Below are 27,100 nucleotides of genomic sequence, written 5' to 3'. Positions count from 1 at the left end.
CGGCGTGTCAATTTTTCTTGCGTTTCCGCCTGCGAATTCTATCTGACAAGTTTAGAAAAAAAACAAAACACCAAATTCTGCAGCGTAAAACCTAATTGTTAGGTGCGGATTAAACCTGCGGAATTACCTGCGGGTTTGATGCAGATTTTCTGCACCAAATTCCGCAACGTGTGCCTGTAGCCTAAGGGGTTTTCCAGTCTTCCGTAAATAAAGCTTAATCACTATATAATGAAAAGATTATCATGAGGTGAAATACAGCGGATCTGCTAGAAGGCACAAAGCAGTTTAGGATTAAGGAGGGTGCTGCAACCTGTGGGATATCATATCACCGTGGGACAACTTGAGATCCTTTTCAGCATAACTTCACGGAGCAGAAAGGCTACCAGGGTCCTGACCAATTTCAGAAGATTTGATAGGACATTATTGGTAAAATTAAAATGTTCTTTTATTAATACAATCAGTGGGAGCTGTGTATAAACAGTGCGCAGTGAGCTCCCCCTAGTGGTGGCTGCAGGCAGACAGAATTTTATCATTTACCTCTATTCAGGGGATTTGGAGCTCTAGATCAGAAAAACGGAACTCGTCCATAGGAATGCATCGAATAGCATGAAAATCTCTTTAAAATTGCTCCAGTAAACTGGCTGGTAGCTGAAGTACCGACTCAGAACATGGTGGTCCAGGGGTTGAGGAAACTGTTTTATCTAGACCGCATTGGTATATTACAGAATAAAGACACGCAGAGCAAAAAATTCTTTGAGAAATGGAAGCTTTTCCTCACAAAATATTTCACCAGTGAAGAACGAAGGGACATCATAGATCCGTTTACGGGAACGTCATGGTACTTGATTGAAGATCTTAAGGGCACTTTAGGGGCACTGAAAATATCACGGGAGTAAAGCATATATATCCACTGGGATTTCTTTATTCTTGCGGACTAGCTGCCTGAGTTGGTGAACTGCTTCACGAAGCTCCAATTGTTATGTATGCTCCAATTTCTTATTTGTTCTGTGTATTGTTTAGTTATGTAAGTTAGGCAGATATGCAAAGTTATGTAACAATGTTTACAGGAATACCCGACATGTGGGGTTAAAGGAAGGGAAGGATAGAGGAGATAGAGGAGATGAAGGAGGGCTGATAGCCCATGGGGAATAACTTCCAAGATCAAACCTAGTTTGCTGGGAAGCATTCACTATCACATGTTCATTTATACATTTTTTGTAATGTTTATTATTATGGCAATGCATTACTGTATGATTTGTGTTTTTTTTTTGTGTGGTGAAAAAATTCAATAAAAATATGTTTAAAAAAAAAAAAAATTGCTCCAGTCAAGCAATTTGCCAGCGATTGTTATTTTTAATCGCTACATGCTGGGATTTCAGAGGTACTGACCTGTCTGGAGTGATGCATTCCTATGGACAGCGATTTTTTTGTAGTGAGATAAATACGCAGTGTGTAGCCCTTGTCTAATTCACTCCATGCCTCCCAACCGTCCTGGATCCAGCGGGACAGTCCCAGATTCCGGGCGGTGTCCTGCGAGGCCAGGGGCATGTCCCAGTGTCAACTGTATCTGCGTTGAAATGCAGATACAGCTGAATATAATGGTGGAACAGGAAGCTGTCAGCTCCCTGCTCCACCATTCACTATGTAACGCCTGCCGTGAGCGACTTGGCACAGACAGGCGCAATGCAGTGATATCATTGCGCCTGTATGCGCCAAATCACACACGGCACTGACCGGAGGAGACCTGCAGAGAGATCTCCTCCACTTATTAACAGGTCTAGGTCAGTATGTGTATTTTATTTATTTCTTTTAGGAGGCCCTATGGGGGCATTATATTGTGTGGGGAGACACTGCTGGCATGATACTGTGGGGGCATTGTACTGAGTGAAGGGCACTATGGGGGCATTATACTATGTAGGGGGCACTGTGGGGCATTATGCTATGTAGGGGGCACTATTGGGGCATTATATTGTGTGGGGAGATACTGCTGGCATGATACTGTGTGGGCACTATGGGGGCATTGTACTGAGTGGAGGGCACTATGGGGGCATTGTACTGAGTGAAGGGCACTATGGGGGCATTATATTGTGTGGGGAGATGCTGCTGGCATGATACTGTGTGGGCACTATGGGGGCATTGTACTGAGTGGAGGGCACTATGGGGGCATTGTACTGAGTGAAGGGCACTATGGAGGCATTGTACTGAGTGAAGGGCACTATGGGGGCATTATATTGTGTGGGGAGATGCTGCTGGCATGATACTGTGTGGGCACTATGGGGGCATTGTACTGAGTGAAGGGCACTATGGGGGCATTGTACTGAGTGAAGGGCACTATGGGGGCATTATATTGTGTGGGGAGATGCTGCTGGCATGATACTGTGTGGGCACTATGGGGGCATTGTACTGAGTGAGGGGCACTATGGGGGCATTATACTATGTAGGGGGCACTGTGGGACATTATACTATGTAGGGGGGCACTGTGGGGCATTATACTATGTAGGGGGCACTATTGGGGCATTATATTGTGTGGAGGGCACTATGGGGGCATTATACTGTCTGAAGTGCACTATGGGGGCATTATACTACGTAGGGGGAACTATACTGTGTGGAGGGCACTATGAGGGGATTATATTGTGTGGCAAGGCACTGCTGCCATGATACTGTGTGGGAGCACAAAGGGAACTGGGTGTGTATGGACAGTTTTCTTTAACTGACTGCAAGCAGAGATCTTGACCATAGTGAGGATTTGCTATAATAAAGTATATGATAAAGTTTCATACAGTCTATCAAAATCAGTTTTTAATTAAAAATTACAATAAAAATACAGGGAGATATCACACCGAGCACAGCAGAACATGACATTGGGATAGGGGGTGGGTAGTGGAGTGCCAGCTCATGATCAGCGGGGTGATAGTGATTGATCGCATTGTGGACCTGAGGCGGCAGATGCTGAATCACTGTAAACAGCGCAGTACAGACACCTGCTGAGTCACCGCGGACAACACGGCGGGCGCAGGGACCCAGGGGCGCTTCACCGGCTGCGGGAGCACATGCGCAGTGCAAAATAACTGAGACAGTCACCGGGAGCCAGCAGACAGCTACACCAATCACCGAGAGACAGCAGACAGCTACACTAGTCACCGAGAGACAGCAGACAGCTACACCAGTCACCGGGAGATAGCAGACAGCTACACCAGTCACCGGGAGACAGCAGACTGGACGGGGACACATGCATGCACTAGAGACGGCTTCATTCTGAGAGACAGACGATCCCTGGAGAGACTGCTAGATACTGAGATTTACCGCAAGAGACGGCAGCATGTAAATAGAGAGACTGCCAGAGACAGACACTAACTGGAAGCCCGCCTGAGGCAGTCAGTCTTAAACTTTTGCTTTACAGAAAGAGACTGAATCTTGAATGAGACCGCAGGACATTTAGAGACATCTCCAGCTAAGAGACTGCTGCATGCAAAGAGACAGACTGCCTGACAACCTGAGACGACAAGAGACTGCCTGACAACCTGAGACAACAAGAGACTTCTGCAAACAGAGAGACTGCCTGACACACTACACATAGATAGAAGAAAACAATTAGAGACTGTCACAGACTGTCTACCTGAGACCCTCACAGACTGTCTACCTGAGACCCTCACAGACTGTCTACCTGAGACCCTCACAGACTGTCTACCTGAGACCCTCACAGACTGTCTACCTGAGACCCTCACAGACTGTCTACCTGAGACCCTCACAGACTGTCTACCTGAGACCCTCACAGACTGTCTACCTGAGACCCTCACAGACTGTCTACCTGAGACCCTACACTCCCACTACAGAGAGAGCGACCAGCTTCAGAGACTGCAGGAAGAAGAGACATCCTGCACCAGACTCCATAGAGGTGAGTGAGACAATGACACAATTTATCATTACCAGGCGGAGAGCAGAGCGCGCCATATAGAGCTGTAGACCTGGCTGTGTGTATTTTGGATTGGATACATCTAACATTGTGTTGCTAGGTTACTGCTGTTATAGTAGCATCTGCCCCTTTAAAAAAAAGCGCACAGTTAGGGTATGTTCACAAGGCCCATTTTCAGCCGTTTTTCAGGCCGCAAACACCCCAAAAACGGCTGAAAAAACGGAAGCTGAACGCCTCCAAACATCTGCCCATTGGTTTCAATGGGAAAAAACGGCGTTCCGTTCCCACGGGGCTTATTTTACGCGGCCGTTTTTAAAAAACAAACCACCTCCTTCTGTTTTTCTTCCTGTGTTGCAGTTCCGAGTGACATCCGTGTACAGAATACAAGGCCTTTTGGAAAATGAAAGACGGAGCCTGATTGGTTGCCATGGGCAACTACTCCTACTTTTCCTTTGCACCAGTTTTGATATATCTCCCCATTGTTTCCATAGTGACCTAACGTCATAGGTGTCCGTGCCGGGAATTATGGAGCATATCCTACTTTTCGTTTTTTACGGGCCATGCTCCCATACTTTGTATGGGAGCACAACCTGAAAATGCCCGCCATGCCCGCAATCGCGGGCCGTGATTATGGGCACGGCCATGTGCATGAGGCCTAAGGGACTCTTGCAAACTTTTGAGAAGGGACATCACGGAGATCCTGAAAGCGCCATATGTTTTATGTTATGCCACACCCATTTGTAAAGAACACGCCCCTAACCTACAACGTTCAAAGGGTAACTAAACGTTCAACAAACTTCTGACATGTCATAGTGACATGTCAGAAGTTTGGATTGGTGGGGGCCCGAGCACTGAGACCCCCACCAATCGCTAGAATGAAGCGCTCAGCCGCTTCGTGTCTGTTCAGCTTTCTCTGGAAAGCCGATGTATCGGTGTACGGGCTGATAGACTTTCTATTGAATCCGTGCTCCGCTACATTGATTTCCGGAAAAAGTCGAACAGACACGAAGCGGCTGAGCCCTTCTGCCGCTTCATTCTAGCGATTAGTGGGGGTCTCCGTGCTCGGACCCCCACCAATCAAAACTCCTGACATGTCAGAAGTTTGTCAAACGTTTAGTTACCCTTTAAATCACAAATAGTTCATATGACCCCCATCATTACACCCCAAGACAAATACAGACCCCCTAAAGTATTACAGACCCCCGGCGACACGCTCCAGGTACTCCCCTCTCCTCGTTCCTGTATTCCTTTTCACTCCCGGGTGCCACGGCAGACAACGTCCTGATGCCGCTCCTGGCGTCGGAACGTTGTCGGTGGCAGCGCCGGGAATGAAAAGGATTATAGAAACCAGGAGAGGTGAGTGTATTTTTGGGCACCCGGTAGATCTGCCTGCTCTTTCAAAAGTCATGGAGGTCTCCCCTTTTTGTGGGAGTCTCCCCGACACGTGACTTTGTGCACGTTTGACCGATCTGCGGTAATGGGGGTGTTCAGGGATGGTAAACCTCTATCTGTGGGGTCTAAGGCCAGTATGTCTCTGGCTCCGTGGCCCGTTCATCTTCTTCGTTTATTTCAGTGACAGCTCTTGCGTCCAACACAATCCATTAGCGGGTTTCTAGGTAAAACTTACTAAACCTGCTCCGTGATAGAGACGTCACACGATGCTCACATTACACAACCGGAATAAGTAGCTGTAATATTTACATTATAATAATTGTGGTGACGGCGTCCATATTGTACCGATCCTCTCACCCACCCGTGTAAAATGCTGACCTCATCGTGACAGGTAACAGAAATCTCATCCTGAGGTGACCGGGTTCCTGTTATCACTCTCCGAGAGGGAAAGCGGCCGTTTTGTGGACTAAAGGAGAGGAACTGGCGCAACGCTAAAGTGACTGTCACTTCGCTCTAGCTCTTGGCGGGGGTCACAGTAGTTGGACTCCCACCTATCGGACATTGATGACATATCCTAACCGGATGCCAACATTGACTGTACTAAGAAAACTTCTTAAATCATTGTATAATAAAAAGATCTGCAACTTCGTAATATACATTGTGTTTCTATTTCTCACAGTTTTCAAGATCTCTGCTTGTTGTCATTAAATCTGTTCAGACCTAATACTGCTAGACAATTCTCTGAAGTAAAAAGCCTGGACTCCAGGGAGATGCATTTAGCAAAACTGTGTACAGCGTTCAGCCCCTGGATGTAAGCAAGAATGCTTTTCTACGCTGGCAGCAAGCAGAGATCTTGAAAGCGGTGAGGAATTCATATACAAGGTATATTCGAAAGCTGCAGAACTTTTCACTATACAGGGTTAAAAAAATAAATATAATTTTAACATAAAAACAGAAAACCCCTTTAGGCCCCTCGCTCACAGGATGGAAATGCTGCAGATTTTCCATGTGGTTCTGCCCACGGAAAATCTGCAGCAGATTACAGTACCAGCCATGTGGATGAGATTCTATGTAGTGAGATTTGCTCCTTCTGTTAGGCCGTGTTCACACAGAGGATTTTTAATGTGGGAAAAATCAGATGTGGATTTGGACGAGGTTCCGTGGCAGAAATCCAACGCTGACCCTCGGATTTCTGATGCGGTTTTGCTGCGAATCTGCATGTGGTTACCCATCTCTGTTTTCAGGTGGAATGCATATCACTTTTTTTTTACCTTTTAGCAACCAGTGTCAGGCAGCTGCTGCCAAGGCAAATAAAATAATGGGATGCATCAAAAGAGAACTAGATGCTCATGACAAGAACATAGTTTTGCCTCTATACAAATCACTGGTCAGACCACACGTGGAATATTGTGTACAATTTTAGGCACCTGTGCATAAGAAGGACGTGGCTGAACTAGAATGGGTGCAAAGATGGGCGACCAAGGTAATTAAGGGAATGAGTGGTACCAACAAAAGTGATCAAATTTGGGGCTATTCGGTTTAGAAAAAAGACGGCTTAAGGGAGATCTAATTACAGTTTACAAATATATAACTGAACAGTACAGAGATCTTTCTAATGATCTTTTTACACCTAGGCCTGTAACAAGGACAAGGGGGCATCTCTACGTCTAGAGGAGAAAAGGTTTCACCTTCATCACAGATGGGGATTCTTTACTGTAAGAGCGGTGACACTATGGAACTCTCTGCCCCAGGATGTGGTGGAGGTCGATTCTTTGAACAAGTTCAAGAAGGGCCTTGATGACTTTCTTGGAAAATATAATATGACAGGTTATGAGTCCTAGATTGTGGAGAAGGGACGTTGCTCCAGGGATTTATTCTTATTGCTATATTTAGAGTCCGGGAGGAATTTTTTCCACTAATGAGGCAATTGGCATCAACCTGATGGGGGTTTTGCCTTCCTCTTGAATTAGGGTATGTGCACACACACTAATTACGTCCGTAATTGACGGACGTATTTCGGCTGCAAGTACCGGACCGACCACAGTGCAGGGAGCCGGGCTCCTAGCATCATACTTATGTACGATGCTAGGAGTCCCTGCCTCTCTGCAGGACAACTGTCCCGTACTGTAATCATGTTTTCACTACGGGACAGTAGTTCCACGGAGAGGCAGGGACTCCTAGCGTCGTACATAAGTATGATGCTAGGAGCCTGGCTCCCTGCACTGTGTTCGGTCCGGGACTTGCGGCCGAAATACGTCCGTCAATTACGGACGTAATTAGTGTGTGTGCACATACCCTTACACGGTAGGATTATACGTTGGACTTTGTAATCTATAGACCCCCCAATATAACTGAGGAGATAGAAGGTCAGCTATATAAACAGATGGAGCGGGCTGCACAGGCGGGTACTGTAGTGATAATGGGAGATTTTAATTATCGGGATATTAATTGGTGTCATGGTTCGGCTTCAACTGCAAAGGGGAGACATTTCCTCAACCTGTTGCAAGAAAATTTTATGTGCCAGTTTGTGGAAGACCCGACTAGAGGTGAAGCTCTGTTGGATCTGGTCATTTCTAATAATGCAGATCTTGTTGGGAATGTCAATGTTTGTGAAAACCTTGGTAACAGTGATCACAATATAGTTACATTTTACCTATACTGTAAAAAACAAACGCAGGCTGGGAGGGCAAAAACATTTAATTTTAAGAAAGCCAATTTCCCCAGGATGAGGCGGCAATTCAGGATATAGACTGGGAAGAACTAATGTCAAATAATGGAACAAATGATAAATGGGAGATTTTCAAATCTACTTTGAGTTATTATAGTGCAAAATTTATTCCTACAGGTAACAAGTATAAACGACTCAAATTAAACCCCACATGGCTTACACCTTCTGTGAAAGGGGCAATACATGACAAAAAAAGGGCATTTAAAAAATACAAATCTGAGGGTACAGCTGTAGCCTTTGTAAAATATAAAGAGCTTAATAAAATCTGTAAAAATGTAATAAAATCAGCAAAAATACAAAATGAAAGGCAGGTGGCCAAGGATAGTAAAACAAATCCTAAAAAATTCTTCAAGCATATAAATGCAAAAAAGCCAAGGTCTGAACATGTAGGACCCCTAGATAATGGTAATGGGGAGTTGGTCACAGGGGATCAAGAGAAGGCAGAGTTACTAAATGGGTTCTTTAGCTCTGTATATACAACAGAAGAAAGAGCAGCTGATGTAGCCGGTGCCAGTGCTGTTAATATATCAGTTGATATACTGAAGTGGATGAATGTAGAGATGGTCCAAGCTAAATTAAATAAAATAAATGTGCACAAGGCCCCGGGACCAGATGGGTTACACCCTAGAGTTCTTAAAGGGAATGTGTTGCCAGAAAAACATGTTGTTTTTTTTTAAATTAAACATTTAGTGTGTGGGTGATTAAACATTGTTCAAATTTTTTTTATTTTTTTCACGAGTCAGGAAATATTATAAATTAATTCTAATTTATAATACTACCCATTTTTGGTCACTAGATGGAGCTATTCCCAAAAATTGCAGCTTTGCAAAATTGGGTAAAAAGCCCTCGCTCTAGTGAGCTCTCAGCATCCCCCCCTCCTTTATCCTGGCTAGTGTCGGGATAAACGAGGGGTTTGAACGGTGTAACCTCCTACACTGTGTGCCGCCATTTTTTGATCTAACACACAGTGTAGTAGGTTTACATACAGTAGTAAACACACACAAACACGAACATACATTGAAATCTCTTACCTGCTCCTGCCGCCGCGGCTCCCTCCGGCCCGTCCGCTCCGTTTGCTGCCGCTGGTCCAAGTGCACAAATCCGGAAGCCGCGACCGGAAGTAGTAATCTTACTGTCCGGCCGCGACTTCCGGTCCACAGGAAAATGGAGCCGGACGGCGCCAATTTCGAATTGGACTGTGTGGGAGCGGCGCATGCGCAGTTCCCACACAGACGCCGTACACTGAAGTCAATGGGACGGGAGCCGTTCGCAGTCCCTATGGGACTGTGGCTGCCGTATTCCATGTCTGTATGTGTCGTTAATCGACACATACAGAAATGGAACAAAAAATGGCAGCCCCCATAGGGAAGAAAAAGTGTAAAAATAAGAAAAAGTAAAACACAAACACACAAATATAAACGTTTTTAATAAAGCACTAACATCTTTAACATATTAAAAAAAAAAATTGTGATGACACTGTTCCTTTAAAGAGCTTAGTTCAGTTATTTCTGTCCCCCTTTTCATAATATTCAGAGAATCTCTAGTGACTGGTATAGTGCCAAGGGACTGGCGCAGGGCAAATGTGGTGCCTATTTTCAAAAAGGGCTCTAGGTCTTCCCCGGGTAATTATAGACCAGTAAGCTTAACATCCATCGTGGGGAAAATGTTTGAGGGGCTATTGAGGGACTATATACAGGATTATGTGACAATAAATAGCATTATAAGTGACAGCCAGCACGGTTTTACTAAGGACAGAAGTTGTCAAACTAACCTAATCTGTTTTTATGAAGAGGTGAGCAGAAGTCTAGACAGAGGGGCCGCTGTGGATTTAGTGTTTTTGGACTTTGCAAAGGCATTTGACACTGTCCCCCATAGACGCCTAATGGGTAAATTTAAGGACTATAGGTTTAGAAAATATAGTTTGTAATTGGATTGAGAATTGGCTCAAGGACCGAATCCAGAGAGTTGTGGTCAATGAGTCCTACTCTGAATGGTCCCCGGTAATAAGTGGTGTACCCCAGGGCTCAGTGCTGGGACCACTATTATTCAACTTATTTATTAATGATATAGAGGATGGGATTAATAGCACTATTTCTATTTTTGCAGATGACACCAAGCTATGTAATATAGTTCAGACTATGGAAGATGTTCATGAATTACAGGCAGATTTAAACAAACTAAGTGTTTGGGCGTCCACTTGGCAGATGAAGTTTAATGTAGATAAATGTAAAGTTATGCACCTGGGTACCAACAACCTGCATGCATCATATGTCCTAGGGGGCGCTACACTGGGGGAGTCACTTGTTGAGAAGGATCTGGGTGTACTTGTAAATCATAAACTAAATTTCAGCATGCAGTGTCAATCAGCTGCTTCAAAGGCCAGCAGGATATTGTCGTGTATTAAAAGAGGCATGGACTCGCGGGACAGGGATGTAATATTACCACTTTACAAAGCATTAGTGAGGCCTCATCTAGAATGTTCAGTTCTGGGCTCCAGTTCATAGAAAGGATGCCCTGGAGTTGGAAAAAATACAAAGAAGAGCAACGAAGCTAATAAGGGGCATGGAGAATTTAAGTTATGAGGAAAGATTGAAAGAATTAAACCTATTTAGCCTTGAAAAAAGACGACTAAGAGGGGACATGATTAACTTATATAAATATATTAATGGCACATACAAAAAATATGGTGAAATCCTGTTCCTTGTAAAACCCCCTCAAAAAACAAGGGGGCGCTCCCTCCGTCTGGAGAAAAAAAGGTTCAAGCTGCAGAGGCGACAAGCCTTCTTTACAGTGAGAACTGTGAATCTATGGAATAGCCTACCGCAGGAGCCGTCACAGCAGGGACAGTAGACACCGCAGGAGCCGTCACAGCAGGGACAGTAGACACCGCAGGAGCCGTCACAGCAGGGACAGTAGACACCGCAGGAGCCGTCACAGCAGGGACAGTAGATGGCTTTAAAAAAGGCTTAGATAATTTCCTAGAACAAAAAAATATTAGCTCCTATGTGTAGAAATTTTTCCTTCCCTTTTCCCATCCCTTGGTTGAACTTGATGGACATGTGTCTTTTTTCAGCCGTACTGACTATGTAACTATATGTAACTATGTAACTATGTACTATGTATGTAACTTGATGGGGCTCTTTTAACATTATCAACTATGTAACTTTTTTTTTTGTGAATCATCGGAGTTTTCAATTTGCGCGCTGAAAAGTTCTCATTGAAAACAAGGAAAGGCATTTTACAAGTGAAATCTGTCTGAACACGTGTTAATTTTACTCAGTGTGAACAAGGCCTTACGGTCATTCGCAGTGGATTTTTACCCTTTTTCAAAGTTTAAGTGTGAAATCCACTGTGAATCCGCAGCAAAATTTGCATCAAATTCGCTACGTGTGGCTATTCAAGGGAGTTATCTAAGGGGGACATTCTCTGTCTATGTTGTCATAGAGGGGGGTTCCCTTCTTCAGACCCCTCATTATCACCCCTTTACCATAAAATCAGAGGAAAGTCTCCGCTCAGTTACCGGTCTTGTGAATTTTCACATGATATTGAAGTTTATTGCTGGAAGGAAGTGTGGATTATCAGACTTTGTTGATTATCAGATGCTGGTCACTGTACTAATAATATTTGTATTTTTTAGGTATTTGACCCCCTATTAGAAGAATGGCGGCGCTAGGAAGCTACTGTGAACATACTGGCAGTGTGTCCCAGGCATGGCTGGACCATGGACTGTCTCCCTGTTTTTACTTCACCTTGGTCCCATCCGTTCTCCTCAGCTTCTCTTTTCTCCTGGGGACACTGCAGTCCGTCTTTTATGCCAAGCATAGCCGGACAATGGAGCCCAAGTATGTACCCAAGTCCCGCCTTTACCGCCTGCAGCTGGCACTGTCCATTGTGCTGATAGTCCAGGCCCTGGCAGGTCTGATCTGGCAGGCTGCGGGCACTAAGGTCTTGTACGGATACATGATTGTACACGGCTGCCTGTCCGCAGGGGCTTGGGGCTTCAGCATCTGGCTGCTTCATTTGGAGCGGACAAGGGCTCTCGAGCGAGAGAGGAGCAGGGGCCACGGAGTTGTGCTCCTTCTGTTCTGGGCATTGGCCTTTGCGGCAGAGAACTTGGCATTCATATCATGGATGAGTCCGCATTGGTGGTGGACATCGATGGACAGTGTGTTGCAAAAGGTAAGCCCTGACATTTCTACATGTTCTTCTTACTTATAGATACGGGAATCACAATCCATGTCGTGGGACAGAAGTCTGTGTGTAGGCCTAGGCTAGGGCTGCACTGTGACTTTAGTTGCGGGACTGTTGCATACGTTTGGAGTTGTGCGACAGAGACGTCCTATATGTGCCACTCAATACTTCTGCAACAGTGACGTGCACAGAATTTGCAGTATTGGCGCAACTTGCAACCATTGCGCAGTTGATGCACTTTAAAGAGGCTCTGTCACCACGTTATAAATGCCCTATCTCTTTTATAAGAAGATCGGCGCTATAATGTAGGTGACAGAAGTGCTTTTTATTTAGAAAAACAATCTATTTTTACCACATTATGAGCGATTTTTAGCTTTATGCTAATTAATTTCTTAATGCCCAAGTGGGCGTGTTTTACTTTAGACCAAGTGGGCGTTGTATAGAGGAGTTTATGACGCTGACCAATCAGTGACCAGTCAGCGTCATGCACTTCTCTCCATTCATTTACACTGCACTAGCGATATAGTTATATCGTTATGTGCAGCCACATACACAAACACTAACATTACTGCAGTGTCCTGATAATGAATATACATTACCTCCAGCCAGGACGTGATGTTTATTCAGAATCCTGACACTTCTGAATCTTTTCTGTGAGATTCCAGCAAGGCAAGCGTAATCTCGCGAGATTACGATGTAACCTGTCATTTCAAACGAGATTACGCTTCCCTTGCTGGAATCTCACAGAAAAGATTCAGACGTGTCAGGATTCTGAATACACATGACGTCCAGGCTGGTAGTGATGTATATTCATTATCAGGACACTGCAGTAATGTTATAGTGTGTGTATGTGGCTGCACATAACAATATAACTATATCACTAGTGCAGTGTAAATGAATGGAGATGAGTGCATGAGGCTGAGTGGTCACTGATTGGTCAGCGTCATGCACTCCTCTGTACAACGCCCACTTGGTCTAAAGTAAAACACGCCCACTTGGGCATTAAAAAACTCATTAGCATAAAGCTACAAATCGTTTAAAATAGATAGTTTTTCTAAATAAAAAGCATTACTGTCCCCTACATTATAGCGCCGATCTCCTTATATAGTAGACAGGCCACTTATAATGTGGTGACAGAGTCTCTTTAAAGAAATGATTGGGAAAACCACTCTCTTCCAACTTTTTTTGTATTTACTTCTATTGGAGCATTAAGTTTCAGTTCCGAAACTTTCCTGTAACTGGTGTCATGCCTCTAAAGTCATAGTACAGCTTTAGGGTTCTTGCACGTGACCCTGAGTGCGCCCCGAGTCCCGTCTGTGATGCCTGGAAAGATAGATTTTCTATCTTTCCACGGATCAGAGAGTCGTTTTCACGGACACGATTCACCCACTGAAGTGAATTGGTCCGTGAAAAGTATCGGGTGCCACTCGGATGCGTGAAAAACGGCCCGTGTGACACAAGATTATGACTTCAGCTGCACAATCGCAGCACGACGTGGGTCACTTGACTCGAATACCGGATGCAACTGTTGCGCAAAGTCGTGCAACGTTTCCCTGCTTGAACGCTTCAAAAGAGGTTTGTGAAAAAAGTTTCTTAAAAGTTTACTTGGATTGGCATACAATTGTTGCGCATAAGATGCTTTTTCGTGGATGTGCGGCTACACACGGCTGAAGCAGCGTTGCACACAAAAGTCTATGTGTAACCCCGGCTTATAGTAAAATGTTTTGCTTTACTTTCCTTGTCCTGATCTTCAGTTGCATCGTGTCTTCCAGTCCAGGCACATCCAGAGCTGCTTTCATAATTCTTTTGGCTGTGGCTTGAAATCTGTCAGCGGCGTGTTGACAGACACACCCCTATCATTTAAAATTTGCCGTTTGGTACAATTTACTATTGTAGATCTATATATATTTTTTCTATATCTCAGAATAATTTACACTGCCATGTATCAGATTATTGTATACACCATTGTGGTCTTCCTGCAGTGATACTGTATATTGGAGGGCCGTTTCTAGACTTGTTGATATTCAATCCTAACTATAAGAACTTTGGGTCCAGGCACATGTTCTTCATGTAGGATTCTAATCTGACTTTGTCTTTACAGGTGCAGTTTGGTCTGTGGACTCTTCGATACCTCTGCACGTTATTTCTCTTCATGCTGGGATTTCTAGCCCCCGGTCGGCCACGTAAGCCGTACATTATTCTTATTAATGAAGATGAAAGGGATATCGAGAACACACAGGTGGGTGAAGGGGGAATTAAGGCACATGGAGTAACTAAAGTGGAGGTGCAATCACTTTTTAGGATTTAAAGAGCAATTCTCATTACCTTTCTACCCTGGGAGGAGCTTTTTAGTGTGCTCATTGTAGCCCCCTGCTGAATCTGCCAAGAGGTGTTAGGAATGGGTAGTGACAACTACTCATAGCCTATTACTGGCTTACAAAAGTGGTTGTCAATTTTAACGGTCATTCAGTCGCTGTCATGACAAACTATTAGAGTGTTTCCTACACGAGAACTAACTACACAATAATATTTTTAAAAAAATACTGCCCCCTATATACAAGAATATAACTACTATAATACTGCCCTCTATATACAAGAATATAACTACTATAATACTGCCCCTATATACAAGAATATAACTACTATAATACTGCCCCCTATATACAAGAATATAACTACTATAATACTGCCCCCTATATACAAGAATATAACTACTATAATACTGCCCCTATATACAAGAATATAACTACTATAATGCCCCTATATACAAGAATATAACTACTATAATACTGCCCCCTATATACAAGAATATAACTACTATAATACTGCCCCTATATACAAGAATATAACTACTATAATACTGCCCCTATATACAAGAATATAACTACTATAATGCCCCTATATACAAGAATATAACTACTATAATACTGCCCCCTATATACAAGAATATAACTACTATAATACTGCCCCTTTATACAAGAACATAACTACTATAATGCCCCTATATACAAGAATATAACTACTATAATACTGCCCCCTATATACAAGAATATAACTACTATAATACTGCCCCCTATATACAAGAATATAACTACTATAATACTGCCCCCTATATACAAGAATATAACTACTATAATACTGCCACCTATATACAAGAATATAACTACTATAATACTGCCCCTATATACAAGAATATAACTACTATAATACTGCCCCTATATACAAGAATATAACTACTATAATACTGCCCCCTATATACAAGAATATAACTACTATAATACTGCCACCTATATACAAGAATATAACTACTATAATACTGCCCCTATATACAAGAATATAACTACTATAATACTGCCCCCTATATACAAGAATATAACTACTATAATACTGCCCCCTATATACAAGAATATAACTACTATAATACTGCCCCCTATATACAAGAATATAACTACTATAATACTGCCCCTATATACAAGAATATATCTACTATAATACTGCCCCCTATATACTAGAATATAACTACTATAATACTGGTCCTATATACAAGAATATAACTACTATAATACTGCCCCCTATATACAAGAATATAACTACTATAATACTGCCCCCTATATACAAGAATATAACTACTATAATACTGCCTCTTATATACAAGAATATAACTACTATAATACTGACCCCTATACACAAGAATATAACTACTATAATACTGCCCCCTATATACAAGAATATAACTACTCTAATACTGCCCCCTATATACAAGAATATAACTACTATAATACTGCCCCCTATATACAAGAATATAACTACTATAATACAGCCCCCTATATACAAGAATATAACTACTATAATACTGCCTCCTATATACAAGAATATAACTACTATAATACTGCCCCTATATACAAGAATATAACTACTATAATACTGCCCTCTATATACAAGAATATAACTACTATAATACTTCTCCTATATACAAGAATATAACTACTATAATACTGCTCCTATATACAAGAATATAACTACTATAATACTGCTCCCTATATACAAGAATATACCTACTATAATATTGCCCCCTATATACAAGAATATAACTACTATAAAACTGCCCCCTATATACAAGAATATACCTACTATAATATTGCCCCCTATATACAAGAATATAACTACTATAATACTGCCCCCTATATACAATAATATAACTACTATAATACTGCCCTATATACAAGAATATATCTACTATAATACTGCCCCTATATACAAGAATATAACTACTATAATACTGAATCCTATATACAAGAATATAACTACTATAATACTGCCCCCTATATACAATAATATAACTACTATAATACTGCCCTATATACAAGAATATATCTACTATAATACTCCCCCCTATATTCAAGAATATAACTACTATAATACTGCCTCCTATATACAAGAATATAACTACTATAATACTGCCCCTATATACAAGAATATAATTACTATAATACTGCCCCTATATACAAGAATATAACTACTATAATACTGCCCCTATTTACAAGAATATAACTACTATAATACTGCCCCTATATACAAGAATATAACTACTATAATACTGCCCCTATATACAAGAATATAACTACTATAATACTGCCCCTATATACAAGAATATAACTACTATAATACTGCCCCTATATACAAGAATATAACTACTATAATACTACTCCTATATACAAGAATATAACTACTATAATACTGCCCCTATGTACAAGAATATAACTACTATAATACTGCCCCCTATATACAAGAATATAACTACTATAATACTGCCCCCTATATACAAGAATATAACTACTATAATACTGCCCCTATATACAAGAATATAACTACTATAATACTGCCCTCTATATACAAGAATATAACTACTATACTACTGCCCCCTATATACAAGAATATAACTACTATAATACTGCCCTCTATATACAAGAATATAACTACTATAATACTGCCCCCTATATACAAGAATATAACTACTATAATACTGCTCCTATATACAAGAATATAACTACTATAATACTGCTCCTATATACAAGAATATAACTACTATAATACTGCTCCTATATACAAGAATATAACTACTATAATACTGCTCCTATATACAAGAATATAACTATTATAATACTGCCCCCTATATACAAGAATATAACTACTATAATACTGCTCCTATATACAAGAATATAACTACTATAATACTGCTCCTATGTACAAGAATATAACTACTATAATACTGCCCCTATATACAAGAATATAACAACTATAATACTGCTCCTATATACAAGAATATAACTACTATAATACTGCCCCCTATATACAAGAATATAACTACTATAATACTGCTCCTATATACAAGAATATAACTACTATAATACTGCCCCTATATACAAGAATATAACTACTATAATACTGCCCCCTATATACAAGAATATAACTACTATAATACTGCCCCTATATACAAGCATATAACTACTATAATACTGCTCCTATATACAAGAATATAACTACTATAATACTGCCCCTATATACAAGAATATAACTACTATAATACTGCCCCCTATATACAAGAATATAACTACTATAATACTGCTCCTATATACAAGAATATAACTACTATAATACTGCCCCTATATACAAGAATATAACTACTATAATACTGCCCCTATATACAAGAATATAACTACTATAATACTGCCCCTATATACAAGAATATAACTACTATAATACTGCTCCCTATATACAAGAATATAACTACTATAATACTGCCCCTATATACAAGAATATAACTACTATAATACTGCCCCTATATACAAGAATATAACTACTATAATATTACGCTCTATATACAAGAATATAACTACTATAATACTGCCCCCTATATACAAGAATATAACTACTATAACACTGCCCCTATATACAAGAATATAACTACTATAATACTGCCCCTGTATACAAGAATATAACTACTATAATACTGCCCCTATATACAAGAATATAACTACTATAATACTGAATCCTATATACAAGAATATAACTACTATAATACTGCCCCCTATATACAATAATATAACTACTATAATACTGCCCTATATACAAGAATATATCTACTATAATACTGCCCTTATATACAAGAATATAACTACTATAATACTGCCTCCTATATACAAGAATATAACTACTATAATACTCCCCCCTATATTCAAGAATATAACTACTATAATACTCCCCCCTATATTCAAGAATATAACTACTATAATACTGCCTCCTATATACAAGAATATAACTACTATAATACTGCCCCTATATACAAGAATATAATTACTATAATACTGCCCCTATATACAAGAATATAACTACTATAATACTGCCCCTGTATACAAGAATATAACTACTATAATACTGCCCCTATATACAAGAATATAACTACTATAATACTGCTCATAGCTATATACAAGAATATAACTACTATAATACTGCACCTATGTACAAGAATATAACTACTATAATACTGCACCTATGTACAAGAATATAACTACTAGAATACTGCCCCTATATACAAGAATATAACTACTAGAATACTGCCTCCTATATACAAGAATATAACTACTATAATACTGCCTTCTATATACAATAATATAACTACTATAATACTGCCCCTATATACAAGAATATAACTACTATAATACTGCCTTCTATATACAATAATATAACTACTATAATACTGCCCCTATTTACAAGAATATAACTACTATAATACTGCCCCTATATACAAGAATATAACTACTATAATACTGCCCCTATATACAAGAATATAACTACTATAATACTGCCCCTATATACAAGAATATAACTACTATAATACTGCTCCTATGTACAAGAATATAACTACTATAATACTGCCCCTATATACAAGAATATAACTACTATAATACTACTCCTATATACAAGAATATAACTACTATAATACTGCCCCTATGTACAAGAATATAACTACTATAATACTGCCCCCTATATACAAGAATATAACTACTATAATACTGCCCCCTATATACAAGAATATAACTACTATAATACTGCCCCTATATACAAGAATATAACTACTATAATACTGCCCTCTATATACAAGAATATAACTACTATAATACTTCCCCCTATATACAAGAATATAACTACTATAATACTGCCCTCTATATACAAGAATATAACTACTATAATACTGCCCCCTATATACAAGAATATAACTACTATAATACTGCTCCTATATACAAGAATATAACTACTATAATACTGCTCCTATATACAAGAATATAACTACTATAATACTGCTCCTATATACAAGAATATAACTACTATAATACTGCTCCTATATACAAGAATATAACTATTATAATACTGCCCCCTATATACAAGAATATAACTACTATAATACTGCTCCTATATACAAGAATATAACTACTATAATACTGCTCCTATGTACAAGAATATAACTACTATAATACTGCCCCTATATACAAGAATATAACAACTATAATACTGCTCCTATATACAAGAATATAACTACTATAATACTGCCCCCTATATACAAGAATATAACTACTATAATACTGCTCCTATATACAAGAATATAACTACTATAATACTGCCCCTATATACAAGAATATAACTACTATAATACTGCCCCCTATATACAAGAATATAACTACTATAATACTGCCCCTATATACAAGCATATAACTACTATAATACTGCTCCTATATACAAGAATATAACTACTATAATACTGCCCCTATATACAAGAATATAACTACTATAATACTGCCCCCTATATACAAGAATATAACTACTATAATACTGCTCCTATATACAAGAATATAACTACTATAATACTGCCCCTATATACAAGAATATAACTACTATAATACTGCCCCCTATATACAAGAATATAACTACTATAATACTGCCCCTATATACAAGAATATAACTACTATAATACTGCTCCCTATATACAAGAATATAACTACTATAATACTGCCCCTATATACAAGAATATAACTACTATAATACTGCCCCTATATACAAGAATAGAACTACTATAATACTGCCTCCTATATACAAGAATAGAACTACTATAACACTGCTCCCTATATACAAGAATATAACTACTATAATACTGCCCCTATATACAAGAATATAACTACTATAATACTGCCCCTATATACAAGAATATAACTACTATAATACTGCCCCTATATACAAGAATATAACTACTATAATACTGCCCCTATATACAAGAATATAACTACTATAATACTGCCCCTATATACAAGAATATAACTACTATAATATTACGCTCTATATACAAGAATATAACTACTATAATACTGCCCCTATATACAAGAATATAACTACTATAATACTGCTCCTATATACAAGAATATAACTAATATAATACTGCCCCCTATATATAAGAATATAACTACTATAATACTGCTCCCTATATACAAGAATATAACTACTATAACACTGCCCCTATATACAAGAATATAACTACTATAATACTGCCCCTATATACAAGAATATAACTACTATAATACTGCCCCTATATACAAGAATATAACTACTATAATACTGCCCCTATATACAAGAATATAACTACTATAATACTGCCCCTATATACAAGAATATAACTACTATAATACTGCTCCTATATACAAGAATATAACTACTATAATACTGCCCCCTATATACAAGAATATAACTACTATAATACTGCCCCTATATACAAGAATATAACTACTATAATACTGCTCCCTATATACAAGAATATAACTACTATAATACTGCCCCTATATACAAGAATATAACTACTATAATACTGCCCCTATATACAAGAATAGAACTACTATAATACTGCCTCCTATATACAAGAATAGAACTACTATAACACTGCTCCCTATATACAAGAATATAACTACTATAATACTGCCCCTATATACAAGAATATAACTACTATAATACTGCCCCTATATACAAGAATATAACTACTATAATACTGCCCCTATATACAAGAATATAACTACTATAATACTGCCCCTATATACAAGAATATAACTACTATAATATTACGCTCTATATACAAGAATATAACTACTATAATACTGCCCCTATATACAAGAATATAACTACTATAATACTGCTCCTATATACAAGAATATAACTAATATAATACTGCCCCCTATATATAAGAATATAACTACTATAATACTGCTCCCTATATACAAGAATATAATCACTATAATACTGCCCCTATATACAAGAATATAACTACTATAATACTGCTCCCTATATACAAGAATATAATCACTATAATACTGCCCCTATATACAAGAATATAACTACTATAATACTGCCCTCTATATACAAGAATATAACTACTATAATACTGCCCCTATATACAAGAATATAACTACTATAATACTGCCCCTATATACAAGAATATAACTACTATAATACTGCCCCTATATACAAGAATATAACTACTATAATACTGCCCCTATATACAAGAATATAACTACTATAATACTGCCCCTATATACAAGAATATAACTACTATAATATTACGCTCTATATACAAGAATATAACTACTATAATACTGCCCCCTATATACAAGAATATAACTACTATAACACTGCCCCTATATACAAGAATATAACTACTATAACACTGCCCCTATATACAGGAATATAACTACTATAACACTGCCCCTATATACAAGAATATAACTACTATAATACTGCTCCTATATACAAGAATATAACTACTATAATACTGCTCCTATATACAAGAATATAACTACTATAACACTGCCCCTATATACAAGAATATAACTACTATAATACTGCTCCTATATACAAGAATATAACTACTATAATACTGCCCCTATATACAAGAATATAACTACTATAATACTGCCCCTATATACAAGAATATAACTGTGTTCCCACTTTCCAAGTTTACGGATAATTCAGTTGGGTATTTTTTTTTCTGTGTGAACCATGGGATATACCACATCTGTACGTAATACACTGGAGCACCGAGCGCCTCTGCACATAGAGAGGGACATTATTTTGTTTTGAGACCTCTGTGTAACCTCTCAGCCTGTAAGGGGCATTATGTGGATTCAGTGTAGCGGGCACGGTGCTGGGGCAGACTGGGGTAGCAGCTCCGATGTTTCCGTGTTCAGCTGGATAACATACAACATGGTGAGTGCATAAGTGTTTTTAGGGCCATTTCTGCAGAACGCATGCTGGGAGTTGTGGTTTTATGACAGTTGGAGTGTTACAGGTTGCAGACCTCTGTCATAGGTTATTGATTCATCTGCTTTCATTATTCTCTTGTATCAGCCTCTCTTGAGAAACCCAAATGAATCCACCTGGCAGGGTTTCTGGAAGAAGGTCCGTCTTCTTGTGCCGTACATGTGGCCTCGAGGGAACGTTCTGCTGCAACTTCTGGTTCTCCTCTGCATGGGACTGATGGGGCTAGAACGAGCCATCAATGTCTTCGTTCCCATATACTATAAAAATATAGGTGAGAGGATGACCCTAGATCTTTGCGCCTTCATCCCCCATTGACTAATGCATGCGTTTAATCAGGTTTCCTATCAATAAATAATGAATCGTTGTGTAATGAAAAGTTCTGGTGTGTCAATGCCTCACCGTTTTCAAGATCCCTGCTTGCTATCAGTAATTGGAAACATTCCTATTTACATCCAGAGGCTGAAAACCCATCCAACTCACAGAATTGCAGGGCTCTCTGATCTCAGTTTGTAAGCAAGAATACTTTTATTCACTGAAAGCAAGCAGAGTTCTAGAAAATGGTGAGAAACTGAAACACAAAGTATATTAGAAAGTTGCAGAACCTTTTATTATACAATGAAATGTAACTGGAAAATCCCTTTAATTCTGGGTTCGTCATGTAAGCCTATATGTTCTGTCTTTTATAACAGTGGACCAGCTGACGGAGGGTTCTGCGTGGCACACGCTGGCGTTCACCGTCTGCATATATGTCCTACTCAAGCTTCTGCAAGGTGGAGGAGCAGGTAATGTCAAATATCTATATGGGATACGCAAGTGACAGTACAGGGCACATCGGAGATTCATAAAGAGGGGCAGAACAGAGTTTTTCATTGGAGTAGCAGTTTTGACCGGTCCCCTGAGCTGGTGGGATCACAGAGGACCCCCTACACCATGACAGGCAATGGGTGGTTCAGCGGAACAGTGATACATTGTATCTATTGCACATATATGGTTATTTAATTACATTAGACTCTTTAGCCAATCACAGAGGGTCTCTCTGCTGGGATCTACCCTCCCCTGAGCAGCTATGGTCCACTTCCCCTCCCCCACCATATTCTATAGGGCATTTGAGTGGGGTTTATCTAAAATCAGACATGCCCTTTAAAGTATTGGGGTAGATTTACTAATGAAAATGCGGCAAAATCGGTGCGCCACATTTACGAAACGTTTTAGACCGTTTTTGCGACTCATCCGACATGGGAGTGACTTAGTGTAAAAGGGGCGTGACTTAATGTTGGTGCAAAAAAATTAAGCCAACCAAGAGACGGTAAAAATTTAGACAGAAGTGTCTAAAAATGCGCCAAATTTATCACACAGCATGAGCCGCTGTGATAAATTTGGCGCTTCTAGTCGAATCATAAATCCGCCCCATTGTGTCTCCAGTGTTTACTACATCCTTGCTTTACGATGACCAATACTTTTGTTTTTTCCTCCACTCCTCCCTCTTTTATTAAGGAGCGACAGGTTTTGTAAGCAACCTGCGAACGTTCATGTGGATCCGCGTGCAGCAGTACACGAATCGCGTGGTGCAGATCCGCCTGTTCGCCCACCTGCACGCCCTTTCCCTGCGCTGGCATCTTGGCCGTAAAACCGGTGAAGTGTTGCGCAGCGTGGACAGAGGCACCAGCAGCATCAACAGCCTCTTGAGGTAAGGACTCCTGGGGACTGATGCTCGGCGATCACTGTGATTATGGTGCTGGCGCCGCGTATGATCGATTGCTGTGTCTGTCTTTTTGCAGTTACATTGTATTCAGTATCGTGCCCACCATCGCGGATATTATTATCGGAATTATCTATTTCACATCTTTCTTCAACGCCTGGTTTGGACTCATCATTTTCGTCTGTATGACTTTATACCTGAGTGAGTATTATGGAGAAATGGTATAAATCGGGACCGTTTATCTAAGGCCTCATGCACACGACCGTAGCCGTGTGCACGGCCGTGATTTTCGCGTCGGCCGGCTGCGGACTGTCAGCCGCAGACCGCCCGCAAATTGCGGGACATGCACATGGCCGCGGCCATTGTTTTCAATGAGCCCGGACCGCAGAACAGGGCCGTAATAAGACATGCCCGTTATTTCTGCGGTCCGGTCTCCCGGGCCGTGCAAGGACCACAAAAACTACGATCGTGTGCACGGCCCCATAGAAAAGAATGGGGCCGCAATTCTCCCGTGGATTTTCGGGGGAATTGCGGCCGCAAAAACACGGTGGTGTGCATGGGGCCTGTGAAGGCTCTGTGTTCGGTCTGGATGTACGGACTGTTTGTTGGGCCTATTTCCCGGGCCGACCACAGATCAGGGAGCAGGGCTCCTAGCATTATCGTTATCCATGATTCTAGAAGTCCCTGTCTCTCCGCGGGAAAACTGACCTGTACTGAAAACATGATTACAGTATAAGACCGTGTTTCCACAGCGAGGCAGGGACTCCTAGCGTCGTACATAACTATAATGCTAGGAGCCCGGCTCCCTGAAATGTGGTTAGTCCGGGAAATACGGCCGACGTGCTGTCAGTATATCACGGACCAAACACGATTGTGTGAATGAGGCCTTAGATTCTAAAATCTTACACATGGTGACTGGGAATCTTAAAGTGTAGCTAAACGTACGACAAACTTCTGACATGTCATAGTGACATGTCAGCAGTTTGTATAGGTGGGGGTCCGAGCACTGAGACCCCCACCAATCGCTAGAACGAAGCGTAAGAAGGTCTCGTGTGAGCGCTCAGCCGCTTCGTGTCTGTTCGGCTTTTCCGGAAATAAATGTATCAGTGTACGGACTCAATAGAAAGTCTATGAGCTCGCACTCCGATACATCGGCTTTGCGGAAAAAGCCGAACAGAAGCGAAGCGGCTGAGCGTTCACACGAACACTTCAGCTGCTTCGTTCTAGCGATTGGTGGGGGTCTCGGTGCTCGGACCCCCACCAATACAAACTACTGACATGTCAGAAGTTTGTCGAACATTTAGCTACACTTTAAGGCCCTTTAACATGGGCCAATATCATATGAACGCTCGTTCCCGATCATTGTCCTGTGTAAACAGCTCAAAGATCAGCCAATGAACGAGCAGTTGCTCGTTCGTCTCCTGATCTGCTCATTTATGTGGCCAATAAAATGGTCGCTAGGCCATTGTGTAAACCGGGAGATGTGCTGCCGACATGATGGAAATGTATGGGGGCGAACGATCGCTTGCTCCTTGTGAAAGGAGCAAACGAGCTGTCTTGTTGATCGGCCGTGTAAAAGGACCCTAAAATCATAGACAATAGGGACTGGTTATCTTAGACCCTGAAATGTTAGGCAATAGGGACTGGGAGTCTCCGACACTGAAATTAGACAATGGGAGTGGTTATCTTAGACCATGAAATCTCTGGCAATGGTGGCTGGGAGTATCTGGGACCTGTGCTTCTCTCCAGAACTGGGGTCACCCGAACCCCATCCCGTCTGATGAGGTGGCCACTGGCTGCCATATCCAGGCAGAGGATGATTGGAGAGGTGGCCTCGCGGCCACGCTTGCTCACCTGTTTCCGAAGATCCCATAGAACAGAATGGAGAGAGCCGTGTACATGAGAGCCATGTGGCCACCTCCCCATTCCTACTTTGCCTGAATGCAGCGGCCGTAGACCACCTCACCGGGCAGTATGAGGGTCGGGCGACCCCAGTTCTGGAGATGTTCCCGTGGATATGCCATCAATGTCTAAGTTGGGAATACCCCTTTAACCTTAACATTCCTGGTTTTCAGCCCTGACCATCATCATCACCGAGTGGAGGACTAAATACCGCCGGGATATGAACACCAGAGACAACGAGGCCAAATCTCGGGCCGTGGATTCACTGCTGAACTTTGAAACGGTGACTCCGACTTTTTACTGCTCTCTCAGCTACATTATAAATGTTCTCATTGTGTCTATTTGCTGCGCCCGGTCATCAAGCCATTCACTACTGAGATCTCTATGTGATGTTTTATCAATGTCTGATACATTTAATACAATAAATAGCTGCTAAGGACCTGGTTTATAAGACCGGGGGATCTTCGGGATCCAGGTAGATCATCATCTCTGGCAGGACCACTAACAACTAGGCTGTATTTCAAGGCAGACCATAAAACCGCTATATGTTTGTTAAAAATCCCATATGTAACCTTTTTCTTTTTATGCAGTTATGTCCCAGACTTCCAGCTATATTCATTTCTATTGAAACCCAAGTAGAAGGAGAAGTTAGCTACTTCCTCCCTCGCTGAGATCACTGCTGAACGGCACTTCCCAGCATTCCTTGTACTTCAACATATTTTTTTTTAAAAACAAAAAACTTTTTACCTGTAAAGGTTCCGGTCTGTCAACATTTAGTCACTGAAACCAGTTCATCGTTTTACTCTATATATTGAATCAAACATGTTTCTGCGCTGTAAGGCCTTATTCACACGAACGATGAAACAACAGCCGTCACGTGGACCTTTGTAATTCAATGGGGCCGTTCAGACGGCCGTTGTTT

At 40.5% G+C, this 27,100-nt stretch overlaps 1 protein-coding gene across 1 annotated transcript in view; it reads left to right on the top strand.

The window, feature by feature from the left end:
- The first annotated feature begins 3,063 nt into the window (after positions 1-3,063).
- ABCB6 (ATP binding cassette subfamily B member 6 (LAN blood group)) overlaps positions 3,064-27,100 on the top strand; it is a 38,506-nt gene continuing 14,469 nt past the window's right edge. Inside the window, exons 1-8 of the mRNA XM_075829127.1 lie at positions 3,064-3,895; positions 11,671-12,212; positions 14,326-14,463; positions 22,665-22,848; positions 23,267-23,359; positions 24,072-24,264; positions 24,356-24,477; positions 26,352-26,461. Coding sequence (XP_075685242.1) covers positions 11,694-12,212; positions 14,326-14,463; positions 22,665-22,848; positions 23,267-23,359; positions 24,072-24,264; positions 24,356-24,477; positions 26,352-26,461 — 1,359 coding nt within the window. The 5' untranslated portion in view covers positions 3,064-3,895; positions 11,671-11,693. The remainder of the gene's footprint in view (positions 3,896-11,670; positions 12,213-14,325; positions 14,464-22,664; positions 22,849-23,266; positions 23,360-24,071; positions 24,265-24,355; positions 24,478-26,351; positions 26,462-27,100) is intronic.

This window comes from Rhinoderma darwinii, chromosome 6, assembly GCF_050947455.1.
Source record: "Rhinoderma darwinii isolate aRhiDar2 chromosome 6, aRhiDar2.hap1, whole genome shotgun sequence".
NCBI lineage: Eukaryota > Metazoa > Chordata > Amphibia > Anura > Rhinodermatidae > Rhinoderma > Rhinoderma darwinii.
Note: the sequence above shows the minus strand (reverse complement) of the source record. Positions and strands in the feature narration are given on the sequence as shown.